Source organism: Gracilinanus agilis, chromosome 4 (genome assembly GCF_016433145.1).
Source record: "Gracilinanus agilis isolate LMUSP501 chromosome 4, AgileGrace, whole genome shotgun sequence".
Lineage (NCBI taxonomy): Eukaryota > Metazoa > Chordata > Mammalia > Didelphimorphia > Didelphidae > Gracilinanus > Gracilinanus agilis.
The window spans coordinates 475,339,889-475,354,019 of record NC_058133.1 but is presented as its reverse complement, the minus strand read 5'-3'; the positions used below and the strand labels follow the sequence as shown (position 1 = coordinate 475,354,019).

At 41.0% G+C, this 14,131-nt stretch overlaps 1 protein-coding gene across 3 annotated transcripts; it reads right to left on the bottom strand.

Moving 5' to 3' along the window:
* Positions 1-1,574: 1,574 nt before the first annotated feature.
* On the bottom strand, positions 1,575-10,574 carry C4H1orf54 (chromosome 4 C1orf54 homolog). Of its 3 annotated transcripts, none has more exons than XM_044676104.1 (7): positions 10,522-10,574; positions 8,258-8,341; positions 7,464-7,522; positions 6,351-6,446; positions 3,713-3,817; positions 2,454-2,552; positions 1,575-1,658 (listed from the first exon to the last, which is right to left on the bottom strand). In XM_044676104.1, exons 1-6 carry the CDS (start codon positions 10,565-10,567, stop codon positions 2,457-2,459), a joined length of 486 nt encoding a protein of 161 aa, XP_044532039.1. In that variant the 5' UTR covers positions 10,568-10,574; the 3' UTR covers positions 1,575-1,658; positions 2,454-2,456. The 3 variants fall into 3 exon arrangements, 1 of the variants encoding a protein (XP_044532039.1); XR_006506142.1 differs by lacking the exon at positions 10,522-10,574 and adding an exon at positions 10,420-10,468; XR_006506143.1 differs by lacking the exons at positions 8,258-8,341; positions 10,522-10,574 and adding an exon at positions 8,159-8,215.
* Between the last annotated feature and the right edge of the window lie 3,557 nt (positions 10,575-14,131).

The following is a 14,131-nucleotide window of genomic DNA, read 5'->3' as shown; positions in this document are numbered from 1 at the left end:
GGACTCGTGACTCCCCGCGTCTCCATTTTACACTCCCCTTCCCCCTCCCCCAGCCGAGCTGAGTGTCTCCGGGCAGGGCGGGGACTAGCGATGGGAACACCGAGTTCTCTTCCCTCGCAGGCAGACAAGCCGGCCCCGGACGGGAGGTAGTTACAGCGCTTTCCTTACATAACCCGAGAGAGCCACACGTTACCCACACTGTTGACTCCTCGCCGGCTCCACTTCGGACCCTTGTCACAACCCCGCGAGGCCACTCGCGCTCCTCCCTGTACTGCTCTGCCCATTACCTGAACTAGACACCTCCCCTTACCCCCAGGCTGGATGATTTCTCTTGGACTCGGGGGGGGGGGGGGGGTACAGACCGGGGCAGGGATCAACCTTTTCCTTCCCGAACTGACTTTTGGATGCGGGTTTAGAGAGGCTCTCGAGGCGGGATGGCCCGTCTTACTATGCGGAGCTACACTCAGCCGAGAAGTTAAAAGTAGTCTCTCAGCATCTCCCCATTCTCCAAGAGTGCTTAGAGAGCCGGACTCGAATTCCAAAGGAGCTGGGTTCTTATCCTGCCTCAGACACCCAGTAGTGGTGCGACCCTGGGCAAGTTCTTTAATCTATCTTGGCTTCAGCTGTTCATTAGGAGAACTAAGAAGCAGGATGACCCCTAAAGTCCTTATATGAATTCTATATTCTTATAGAGTTCAAATTATATTTATATGAACTCTAAAAAATTATTATAAATTATATGAACTATATTCTCACGGGTGTGGTGAGAGTTGGAAAACTCAAGAGTGAGGTGACAGTCTCTGAAGTAGCCACAAGGGGGAAGTACAGTTCTCCTTAGTGTAAATAAGGTTAAATAAAAAATTATTGGCCAGGAGAGCCAGTAAGGCCCTTTGTTATGTCGACAATTAAGCGACTTCTAAATTATATTTTAAAAAGACAATTGGGGGGGAGCAGGGAGGAGGTCCTTATGGGAAAACAGAATTTTTTTTTAAAGCCATATTCCCCCAACCCAGGCACACAAACCTTCCAACCTCAGGTGAAGTAAACTAAATTGTATGCAAAGGGAAGGTAAAAGTTACCCTCTATATCCAGAGTTGTAACATGTCACTTTGCAGTTAAACAAGTTGAAAGAAATGTGCTCTCAATTCATTTGAGGATAGTGAGTAGCATAGGGAATAGGGATGGGAAGAGCTCACTTTGGGTGCAGTAAATGGGGAAGAAGTTATCCACTAGTAGCTAAATATTCTTGCTAAGTAGATGCTAAAACTCTCTACTGCTGGATTAAAAGTGCTATGAGTGTCCCTCTAAATTTCAGTTCCTGCATACAATGCTACAATGGCCTTCCCTAGTTACAGATCTGTGTAAAATAAAAACTTCAAAATATTGGAAGGAAAAGAGATTGTAACAGACAGACAACCCACATTGTGTTCCATTCCAAAGGGAAGGGGATGCAGAAAATCACAGTTCATTTTCCCACTCTTCCCAAGAGCCACCCCAAAATCCCAAGAAGCAAAAGTCTCTTCTTGCTAATGATTCCTCAAGGGAAGATCATATGGAAGGACAGTCAGATGATGTTTGTGATTCAATTATTTATTTCCTCTTCCAATTTCTGTACTCCAGACCCCCTTCCCAAAGAAGTCATAGTAGTATTCTTTCTCCTGGAAAGGAAAAAAGGAAAATATATGGCCAGAAGTTCTTAAGAATTCTAGTTCAACCTCCTCATTTTACAGGTGAAAAAACTAAGGCCTAGAGAGTTGAAGTGGCTTGCTCTGCTCATGTTACACAGTAGTATCAAAGGGGAAATTTGAACCCTGGTCTTGTGAAGATAAAGTAAGGCACCCTTCCTTTACTCCAGACTACACTTCATCCTCTGAGATAGAATTTCTCCTGTAAGGAGATCGGCAGAGAAGATGTCTTGCCCTTCCTCCTCAACTCTTCCTTTCCATGACTTTCTCTCCCAAGAAGTTTAAACTTTCATTCTAACTCTCTCCAGAATTTCAGTTCTAACTTTCTGGCTGCAAGGTCCTCTTCTGTAATATTTTTCTTTTCCTTTTCCTACCTCCCTCGACCCTACTTTGCCAACAGGGAATCCTTTTTACAACTCAACTGCCGTGCCTGGGCCTGAACCAACTAGAAACTGGCTCTAACTCTCCAACCTGGCAAAGGGTACTAAAGAAGTTTCGTCCAGCTTCCTACATCTTCAGGATCAGGAAATCCTTTCATTTCTTGACTCTTTCAGGACTGTCCTACCAATACATTTTTCCAGTTATCTAATATCAGTCTCTCCTGTTGCCAGTCCACTGCTTCTCCTGTGTGTTCCCCAAGCCCTCACAGCCCCACACCAGGCCCCAATACATATTATCACCCCCTCCCTGGAAATATTATGCTGAGAATCCTGGAAGAGCTATTTTAATTTACCCTATTTTCTCCCAAGCAAGTGGTTGACATCTCACCTTCTAAAGTAGCAATATCCACCTCAGCAGAACCCAGGGCAGAAGGAGTGGAAGATGATGCTGCAGAGTGGGCACAGCAACATTCAGAACTGAAGACTCCTAAAACACAGACATATGGTTATCCCTAACCTCTGGGATTAGAGACTCTCTTGGTACCCTGTGATCTAGAAAATACTAATAAAAATTTTTGGCCCTCCCTTCATACTAGAGAAGTTTGAATTTTTTTCTTTTTCTGTTATGAGATACAGTAACTTATTGTAAATTTTGGCTTAAGTATGCATTTTCTGAGTTTCTAAACTTTTTCTGTGTCATCTGCTGGCCTCTATGTTGTCTGTGGCTTCTGCAAAACTCCCCAAAAATTCCCATTTATTTTCTTAAGCTGACCTAAGATGTATCAAAACCTCAGCAGGAAAAGTCTAGATGTAGAAGGGATGCCCATATAATTGCTTCACACTCTACCCTACTTGGCTACTGGCAGAAGCATGGGCTTGAAGGATGACCACCCTTGGGAGAAAAGGTACCTCAATACACCCTATTCTCTATAGTTACCCTCTCCTTTTTTCTGGATACAGAGGGAAATGTATCCTTTATCCTCTCTAAAATAAATCTGCATATGCCATACATAGCACCCTCTTCCCATTTCTCAGAAATCTCACTTCTACATCTTTTTCTCTCTACTAGTTCCTCCCCTTCTACTTTCAAATATACACAGATTTTTCTCTCTCTTTTTTTAAACCCTTACTTTCCATCTTAGTAACAACTCTAAGACAGAAAGTCAAGAGCTAAGCAAACAGGGTTAACTGACTTACCCAGAGTCATACAGCTAGGAAGTATCTGAGGCCAAATTTGAACCTATGCCCTCCCTGCTCCAGGTCTGGTGCTCTATCTATACACTGTCCCACCTAGCTGCCCCCACAGATTTCCTCTTGCTTTAGCCTGTGGTCCCTTCCAGACGTTGTCCCTCTTCTCTTTTCTCTTTCCTTTTACCATCATATTTCTCAAAAGAGCATCTCAAAAGATGTATACTATCTATATTACTTCACAACCTATTCCTTCCTATTCCTATTCCACTACACTACTAAAACCACTCCAATCACTGATGACTTCCTTTCAGTCAAATTTCAGTCAAATCCTACAGTCTTCTCTGTTCTTAATCTCAATCTTTCTGTGGCATTTGATACCACTGAACATGTCTCTACTTCAAATTCTGTCCCTTCCCCCTTTTCTTGTGGGATACATTATTTTCTTAGTTCTCCTACCTCTTTAGTAGATCCTTCTCTTTCTTTGTGGCCATCTTCTTTTCCTTTTTGGTCCCAGTTCTTTGTATATAATCTTTCCTTTGGTGTAGTGGACAGAGTACTGGTCTGGAACACAGAAGGCCTCAGTTTAACTCCTGGCTCTACTACTTACTTTCTAAAAGATTGGCATGCCATTTCTTAGCTTCTATAACTCCCTCTAAACATCTAAAGCAGGGGTCGGTAACATATGGCTCTCAAGCCATATCTGGCTCCACCTCCCGAATGGATTTTTTTTTTTTAAACTCTGCAGAAAATCAGTAAGGGCTAGGCAATGGGGGTTAAGGAACTTGCCCTGGGTCACACAGCTAGGAAGTATCTGAGGTCACATTTGAACCCAGGACCTCCAGTCTCTGGGCCTGGCTCTCAATCCACTGAGCCACACAGCTGCCCCGATTTGGTGGGTTTTCTTATCCTCCAGGATCAAAATGTGCAAGTCATCTTCATCTCTCTCTCCACTACCTCATTCCACCCCTATAAAACTATATCTCCAAGTCCTTTCATTTTTTTACTTGAATCCTCTCTTGAATTTATCCCTTCTCCATTCCTACTGCCACCACTTTAATCCTAACCTTATCCATTCTCTCAGTCAGTAAATATGTTAAGTCCCTACTATGTTCAAAACATTGTGCTAAACATTGGGGACACAAGGAAAGACAAGAAAATCCCTGTCTTTGTGGAGCTCATAATCTAATGCAGGAGACAACATACAAACAACTCTGTTCAAACAAGGTATATACAGGACATATAGAAAATTATCAACAGAAGGAAGGGGGTAGAATTAAGAGGGATTGGGAAAGGCTTCTTACAAAAGGTAGGATTTAGTTAGGATTTGAAAGAAATCAGTGAAACCAGGGGGCAGAGAGAGCAGGGAGAGCATTCCATAATGGGGGCAGCCAGGGAAAAGGCATGGAGTCCAGAGATGGAGTGACTTCTCGAAGTAATAGAGACCAGTGTTTCTGTATTGAAGGTAGGGGGATGAGGAAGGGCTAGATAATAAAGAATTTTGAATACCAGAGGATTTTACAATTGATCCTGGAGATGATAGGGAACCACTGGAGTTTACTGAGTGATTTACTCAAATCTATGTGACACATTGTGCTAGATAACACATTCAGACCCATACTTTAGGAAAATCACTTTGACAACCAAGTGGAGGAAGGACTGGAGTGATAAGAGACTTATGACAGGCCAACCAATCATCAGGCTGTTGCAATAGTCCAGGCATGAGGACATCAGAGGAATGATGTTGAAGGAGAGAGGAAGACATATGCAAGTAAGGTTATGAAAGTAAAATCCACTTGTCTTGATAACAGATTGCAGTAGGACCCCAGTATCCCCAGGGAGATACATTCCAAAGCCTACCATGGATGGCTGAAACCAAGGATATAAGTGACCAGCTATTGACCCCAAAGATGAGTGCTCTCTCTCTGCTTCTGCCCCTACTTCTTGGCTTGGTGCTTTGCAGCCTCCCACCCCAACAAAAAACCCTAAAGAAAAGTGGAAGTAGAAAAAAATGAAAGTGAAAGTAGAAAGACCTGACTTTGGAGAACTAGGTGGACCTTCAGTCCTTTGTGGGGATCACTGAAACTCCAGATATGGAGAACTTAATTTTATCTATCCCATGTTATGTACCACCTTTAATATCCCACACTCATGTTCATCTCCTCACCTTTGCTTGGAATATCCTTTCCACTACCTTCCACTTATTAAAATCCTAACAAATTTTTTTAATTAAAAAGATTTTTTAAACCCTAACTTTCCGTCTTGGAGTCAATACTGTGTATTGGCTCCAAGGCAGAAGAGTGGTAAGGGTAGGCAACGGGAGTCAAGTGACTTGCCTAGGGTCACACAGCTGGGAAGGGTCTGAGGTCACATTTGAACCCAGGACCTCCCATCTCTAGACCTGGCTCTCAATCCACTGAGCTACCCAGCTGCCCCCTAAAATCCTAACATTTTTATAGTCTCATTCTCTCCATTAAATCCTTTAGCCAATTGTGAGCTCTCTCCTTCCATTCATGACAGTTATTATCTTTATCGCGCAGCTTGAAATTTGATTATGTTAATTTGGCATCTAATTATATACATTCTTTTATTCTCTAATATTTCAGGTACAACTTTTGTCTCTCTACTAAGACTATAAACTCCTAAAGTAGAAAAAACAGATAGCATAGTCTACTATATTCCCACAACACATAGTAGAGTGCTCAGCACATACTACACACTCCTTAAATACGAATTAAATTGAAATGGAATTGAAATAAGTCCTCTTACATTTCCACATTGGCTTTAAATCTAGAAGAAAAGGACTATTGACCAGGTGAAAATCAGTGTCAGCAAGGTACTCTGTACTATACAGAATAGATGAGGGAAGAGAATTACCATTGGTTAAGTGTGTATATAAGAGTATATATATACTCTGCCAAGCACTGTGCTAAGTGCTTTACAAATATCTTATCTGATAAGAGGCCTTCTTTCCTCCAATATCCCAAGACTGATCCTCAAGTCCTCCTCTGTCTTCATGTACCAAGCCCAGATAGCCTGTAATCTACTCAGGAGAGGTAAATACTCCTATAAGAATTACTCTTTACTCCTTACTCACTTTTTCTGTTGTCTTCTGCATGCCATTGTCTGGGTGTTCTTCCTCAAGGTTAACCTTCCCGTCTCCAGCTTCAGTTATAGTCTCTTCCTTATTATTCTGCAATCAGTATAATTGTAAAACAGGGTTAACAACTCCACTTATCCGATCTAAGCCATTCATACAACCTCTCCAAAGATTCTTTTTAGTATCCTCTGAAGCAAGGAAGAAGCTGGTAGATCTATTTTGCTGGAGAACAGTTTTGGAGAAAGAGAAAGACAGAAGGCTGTTTGCCTGGATTCTGGGCCATACCAGGGTTACCTTATTGTCAGTTAGCAGCTGCCATCTTGGCTGACTGAATCTATATGTACTTGGAGATATCTTTATCAAATTAAGTTAATTGAATAAGGATTTTAGTGAGATAATAGTCAGATAGTGTTTTGGGTTGTTTTTTTGGTTTTTTTTTTTAGTAAGTGCCAGACAGTTTTAGTGTAGCTGGAAGAACCAAAGGCTCTGCCATGAGACAGATGTAGAAGGTGGGTGAAAAGTTAGCTCTCTGGTAGTGTTAGGGCTTTCCTTGTTATTAATCCTTATATTTATAGCTTTTAACTATAAATACATAGATTTTATAGTCTCCAAGTAAAAGTGCATACTGGCTTGCTGAAGGGAAGTCACTCCTGGCTTTCCTTCTGAGGGGAAAACTGAAAGATGGGTTTGTGCACAATAGCAAAGCATCTTACCACAGTCTCCCCTTCACAACAGATAATCTCAATACTTAACCCCCAAGACTTAGGTTCAAAACCACTCTAAGCCCAACTCCTCAGTGAATACAAAATTGCCTGTCCTCTACCATTTACACATGCTCTGTGTCCCCTAGATCCTTTGGATAATAGACTAAACCTTTTTCATAGTATTTGTAGCAAACTAATTGAATTTCAGCTTCCTCTTCATTAATTCCCCATAGGTTCCCTATTCCTTTTTGGCTCACTGCCCAGCTTCTCTTTATCCTAATTCATTTTAGGCCTACCAAACTAGTTTTATTTTAACAGAATAACTAGATATCTTTGGGGTATTTTTTAAAGCTATATTCCATTCAAATCCCTCCATAAAGATTTGCCAGGACCAAGGGTCACTCACCATTCTATCCTCTGCCTCAAATAGGGAGTAGTCAAGGGTAAAGTTGATTGTTACCTCATCTAAGGAAAAGAGAAGATGGTCAATTATTTATTGGTGCTTGGAATTCATAGAAGGCAAAATCATCCCCAACTTCAAGGAGTTTACAACCTAATGAACAGAGGGGAAGTAAAACATGGGACTGAGATAAAAGAGCTAAGATGGGAATTTTCCAAGTGTTCTTAGTCATGTCCCATGAGTAGTGTAAAAAGACACTGAAAAACTTTGAATATAATTCACAGTCATCTTAATTTTAAAAGCATGAAGATGAACAAAAATAACCCCCCCAAAACAATTGCATCTATATTTTAATTTAAACATTCACCTCCAAAAAAAAAATCATCTCCAATGTACTTACTCAGCCTCATCTCAGCTCAGGCCTAAGTTTTTGGCTCTCCCCTAAACTCTGGGTAAAACTGTATAATTCATATATACATGTAGATGTAGATGTGTAATAAATATTACATATATCTTTAAGAGGATGATAATGAGGTCACAGCTCCCAAAAGGTTAAGCATCCTGGGTTTAAGAGACTATTAAGCAGTGAACTAAGAGCTATTAAGTAAACTTAAGTCAGATCCTGCTTTGGAATTTGGAAATGAGAATGGGAAGTGGGTGGGTTAGGTTCTTCCCGAAAGAAAAAGAGATAATGTTATTACCTGTCAACTACCTGACTCATCTTTGGCCTGGCCACTGCATTGAAGACAGTCAAAACTCTAGCCCAGATTATGCTCTTCTCTATTTGGAAGTATGCTCACCATAATATGGAGTGACTGTATAATAGACCACCTGATAATCTTCATATATTTCTTCATATCCTGGTTCTTCTTCATATTCTTGTCCTAAAATAGGCAAAAGTGAGGGTTCACGAGGTATTATACTCACAATCCACTGAGAACTTGATAACATCAGGAAATGATACTCAGCTCATGAAATTCCCATTTTGCTTCCCTCCCTAAGGTTCCACTTGTCAAAAGACTGTTGCAATCCCTTCTCCCTGTTCTGCCCCCAGTAGGATTAAAAAATAGAGTCACCCTCCCCTTGACTTCCCCAAGGTCTCTTTCTTCAGTCCTCTCAAGCCTCATAGTCAACATCCCCAGATCCAAGTGTCGATGTTGAGATGTAAGCACTGAGGTGGAGCCTTTGATTCTCTCTGCCCTGGCTACAATTGGATAGAGTGTTGCACCTGGAGTAAGGTCGATACTCAGTTGTTCAGTTGTGTCCAACTCTTTGGGATTTTCTTGGCAAAGATACTGGAGTAGTTTGCTATTTCCTTTTCCAGCCCATTTGACAGATGAGAAACTGAGGCAAATAGGGTTAAGTGATTTTCCCAAGGTTGACACAATAATTGGCTAAGGCCAGATTTGAACTCAGGAACAGGTATCTTCCTGACTCTAAGCCTGGCACTCTGTCCACTCCACCACCTTGCTGCCTATAGTAAAGAAAACTTGAATTCAAATCTGATTTTAGAAACTTATCTGCTATGTAAATGTGAACAAACCACTTAACTTCTCTCTAACTTAGTTTCCTCATCTGTAAAATGGGAATATTAATAATAACTCCCTCTTAGGGTTGTTTAGAAGAGAAAATGAAATAATATTTGTAAAACACTTTGAAAATCTTAAAACACTATACAAATATTATCATCATTATTATTTGAATGATCTCAGGACAGAAAACACCTTGCCCCACAAAGTCTCTCTCATTTACCAAGAATCAAGATGAAGAAATGGTCTGGGAAGGGACCAAGATAAAATAAAATCCAAATCTTCCATCCAAACCAAGTCCTCCTGGAATCCTGGCTATTTTAAAAGTTCTAATAATATATATATACATATATATATATACACACATGGTTTATTAAAATATATATACATATTATATCTTTAAGACATGCAAACAATAGTATACACATTCTCAATTGAGCTTAATAATAACCTGTGAAGTAGGTGCTAAGCATTTTTATACCCATTTTAATTAGTAATAATTGCACCTTGGATACATATCATTGGCTAAGATACAGCCACTGGCACAAAGCTTTATCCCCATTTTATAGATGATAAAACTGAGACTCCAGAAGATTAAGTTACTTGCTTGTGGTCACAGAACTAATAAATATTAGAGGTAAGATTGAAATCCAATTTTTCCTGACTCTTAAGTCTAGTATTTATTTACTCTGTCACATTTCCTTTCTAGAGCTGATGTTTATTTGAGGCACACACACAAATCAGAGAGACAAAGAAGGTTTAGAGACTGAGCATTAGGAGACTTGGGCTCTGCCACTAACTACCCATGTGCCCTTAAACAAGTCACAACTTCTTGGGACTTGATTTCCTCAATTATAAAATAAAGAAATTGAAATAGATGATCTCTAAGATTTCTTTCGGATCTATCTTCTATGTCTCAGTCTGCAGATCCAAGTCCTTTTCTGTTTACCCTCATCTCCAGATGCTAGCCAAGTTAATAACATAGGAATCTGGAGGAAGAGGAAAGGAAACATTGAGACACACCTGACTGACTCAGGAACAAAGAAGGGAAGAATATGGCTATTCTCTCAACAATGCCCTGATGGCTGCTAGTCCTCTCTAGGAGTCCCAAGCCCCTTTTACTCTCCAGCAAGTGAGTTAGTTCACCCCAGCTAACCTCACCCAGGTCCTAGTTTTCATCAGTCATAAGATGGAGTTTCCTCCTACTTGGTAGTTTTAGCTGTCTTTTCTTGCTTTGCCTTCCTTGGAAATAAAGAACAGTGATTTTCTTTTCTGGAATTTCCCTAAGCCTGTCATTTCTACCCTTCTCAGCCCATTCTTCTCTTTTTCTCCTTGACCTCCTCTTCATTCTCATGCCCTCCTCCCAGATTCTGGACCCAGAACACCAATTAGTGATGAGATTTGGAGTTGCTCCTCTGGTTGGAGTTGCTTACTCTTTTTTCCACCTTATGTCTTCATTTGTCTTCTTTCCCACCTAGTTCTCTAATTAGTAGACTTAGAATTCTGAAGAGGGCTAGAGAAAGGAATGGTCTTACCCAGAAGGAGCGGCACAGAAGCTATGACTACAAGAAGAATATCCATTCTGGCTTCTGACTCAGAACAGTGAAGTAAAAAAGAGGAAATTACATCCCTAAGTCTATTTCCACCTCCTTCCCCTCCTGCCCCCCCCCCATCAGTCCCCTCAAGCAGGAAGGAATCAAAACTGAAGCTACTCTTCTTTGCCATGGTACTAGTTCCTTGATCCATCACAAACTAACTGAATGCTCCAATAGGAATGCCCAAGCAAGGTGGGGATAAAGATCCTAGATTTCAAAGGAGCATGTAGATTGAGCTCCCTCATTCCTAGAATGAACTAACCCAAAGTTCTCTCCACACCCTGCATTCACTGTCCAAATTCCCAAATCATATCAATCCAAATTAGAGTAAATCAGTCATAGGTGCAGAATTCTAATTTTCAAAAATGTATTAGCTGTCAAGAGTCTATTTGTTAAAAAGTTTCATCAATCCTAGCCAAAACATGCACATACAGATATACCTAAAGACATTCATTTAAAAAATATATAAATTCACACATTTTTGCACATAATAATGCTCACAACATCAGAGAATTGGGGCAGGCAAACTTTGGTGATATCTAGAAATCAGAAGTCTCCCTAGAATCCAGCAATTCTTATTGCTATTCCAAGGAATCCTCTGCCACCAAAAAAAAAAAAAGTTTTGTTTTGTTTTTGCTTGTTCCATTTATGGAAATGTTCCAAGAATGTTGCACAAATCTGAAAAATGATGCAGCCCCTCTACTCCTTGAAGTTTGTGTCACCTTCTTTGATGGAATGCCAAAATGCTGTGGGGTTTTTTTGGAAGGAGTAGGTTATATTCAGCCTTGATATTCTTTTAATGTGATATAATATCCTTCCCAGAAGCTTGAACTCTTTACAAGCCTTATAGACATTTGCTGACTCCACCCCCCCCAACCCCATCCAACATTAGCATTTCATTTACACACAGCCTCTATATTTTACATTTTGCTTCAGTGGAACTGAATAATACCTTACTTAGAATTAACTAGTCATTTTATTAATTACATAAATCTGTCAATTAAATGACAGCTACTATAATTAATAACTACTCATATTTATATGGTACTTTAAGATTTGCAATGTACTTTTTTTTTTAACCCCTTACCTTCTGTCTTGGAATCAATACTGTGTATTGGCTCCTAGGCAGAAGAGTGGTAGGAGTAGGAAATGGTGGTCAAGTGAATTGCCCAGGGTCACACAGCTGGGAAATGTCTGAGGCCAGATTTGAATCTAGGACCTCCCTTCTCTAGGCCTGGCTCCACTGAGCTACCCAGCTGTGCTCCCTGCAATGTACTTAAAAAAAAAACAAAAACCTTTCAGGGTTGGGAGAAAAAACATTATCCCCTTTTTAGAAAGGAAGAAAATCTCTCAGTTATTAATTGACTTATCCATTGTCATAGAGCTAAGTGTCTAAGTCAGGATTCAAATCCAAATCTTTGGGCTTCAAGTCAACATTCCATCTTCCACTCCAGTCTGTCCTTCCATTTATGAAGAATAATTCATTGAATAATTAATGTCATTATTTGTTCATTAACACATTTATTTTTATTATAAATTTAATAGTCATTGGCAAAAACAAATCAAATCAAAATAGAAAATAAAATATTACATTCAGCCCTCCTCGTTTAATAAAACAGAACCAGATGAGTCAAAAGCAAGCAAGCAAACAAAAATGAGAGCTCTTGCAAGTCTATTTAAAGTTTTGTTGCCTAGTATGGCTTTTGGTTTTGTTAAGGAACCAAGAGAAGGGGAGCCCTACATACAATAATAGTCAAAGTGGTAAATGCATTTCTTGTTCTGCTGGCTTACTTTCACTTACTCTAACATCTATTATTAAGCTTTTGTCCATCACAAAATGGGTTTTTCCTATCTTCTCCTCTCACTGTTGCAGAGAATGGGGATATTTCCTTTCCTTTATTTGATCATTAATTTGGAGTCTCTGCCATTGAAGGCTAACCTCAATTCCTCCCCCCAAAACAGTGAAGCTCTTCTCTTCTCACAAGCAGTTGGAGCAGAGTGGGATGAGGGAGGCTGGGAGAGGAAGAGGTCCACATTGAAGACTGAGTCTCTCTTCTGCCTTATTTGCCCATCATGTGAAAATGGTTCCACTATTTAGCTCCCACAATACTTCCCATTAAAGTTTCTAGGCACAATCGTAACTTCCTTACTGTCTCACTAGTTAAAAATTACCTCACCTTATTTCTGTTCTAAGTTCCTGTTCATAGATTGGAAGAAGAGGGGAAAAAGCAGGTTAGCCTGTGTCTCTGCAGACACTGGACCACTCTCTCCGGAAGTAATTCCAACCAACCCCCTTAAGTTTTCCTGCCCTGTACAGACTGGAATTATGTCTTCATTTCATGCCTCTACTCTCTAATCACTGTCAATAGTCCTTTACACGAATTTTAGGAAAAATGACACTCTTGATTTTCTCTTCCTTCCTAGGTTCCTTTAAACATCTGAGAAGCCCTCTAGAAAACCTTAAGTGCCTTTAATCAGTACTATGCTAAGTGCTCCATCCCAAAGTAATTGTGCAGGCTATCTGAACTAGGCTTCTAATTCTCTGTTCTTCCATCAATCAGTCTGAAGAACAAGATATCACAAAAATTCATCTTCAAAAACTAAATAAAGGAAGTGTAACACAAAAGATGGGGGTGGGGGAAGGAAGGGGATTGAATTTCTTTGTTCCGTGTCAACCAAAAGACAGCATACTACAATTCTGAAAACTTTCTCGTTCCTCATAATGAACCATTTCTTTGAATGCAGTCCCTTCAAAAGAGCATCTCGTCCTCTTCTCTTTCTCTCTTTCCTCCTCTTATTCACAGATGGAGGGGTCTTCTCGACGCTTTCCTGGGTTCCAGGTCTCATATAAAACAGCAAGTTCTCACTGGAGCTCTTAAATTTCATCTTTTCTGCTGTAGCCCCAACCCATTTCCTTCCATTCATCTTAGAACAATGCTTGTCCCCATCTCCCCTACTGTCCTCCACCCCCAGTCCTAAGAATTTTTTCAGGCGTCACCCCCCACCCCCACCCTGCCTTTCCACAGCCCACCAGGAGGGAATTCCCTCTACCCTTTGCTACAGATAGCAACAGCAACTCCAAGAGGGTTTAGGAATAGGAGTCAAAGAAGTGGGGGGGGTTCGAGGCGGAGTTTGGTAGTGCTGGCTCCTAGCCCAGTTCCAAGTTCAACTCAGTTCCTTTTGTCCCTACCTGACGTAAAAGACTAAACCACACCCTAGGGAGGAGTAGATAAACAGGAGGGATATGGAACTACAACTCCCAGGATGCAACGTATAGCATTCCCCCCCCCAAAAGAATCCAACAGTAGCCACGCCTCCCCCCATCTTACCATTGGCTTTGGGGGTGGGGACAAGAAGGGAGGGCGATGGGGCTGGGCTGGGGCCTGGGGATGTCCCCAACTCGGCCTCCGTAGGGGGAAGTCGCGCGGACCTGCTGCTGGGGCGTCAGCGTCCCCCCCCTCCCCCGCCCCCCGCCCCTTTTCCCCCTTTGCGGGGCCTGGGGGTGACATTGCGCTGTGCCCCTACTGGGGTAGAAATCGACACCCCCCCG

Excerpts from the sequence above, each read along its gene's own strand:
- C4H1orf54 (XM_044676104.1), bottom strand. The coding sequence starts at position 10,567 with ATGGATATTCTTCTTGTAGTCATAGCTTCTGTGCCGCTCCTTCTGG. Across the intron at positions 8,342-10,521 it reads TTCTGTGCCGCTCCTTCTGG|GACAAGAATATGAAGAAGAA; the intron begins GTAAGACCATTC and ends TGCCTATTTTAG. Across the intron at positions 2,553-3,712 it reads GAGAAGGATCTACTAAAGAG|GAGTCTTCAGTTCTGAATGT; the intron begins GTAGGAGAACTA and ends TCTGTGTTTTAG.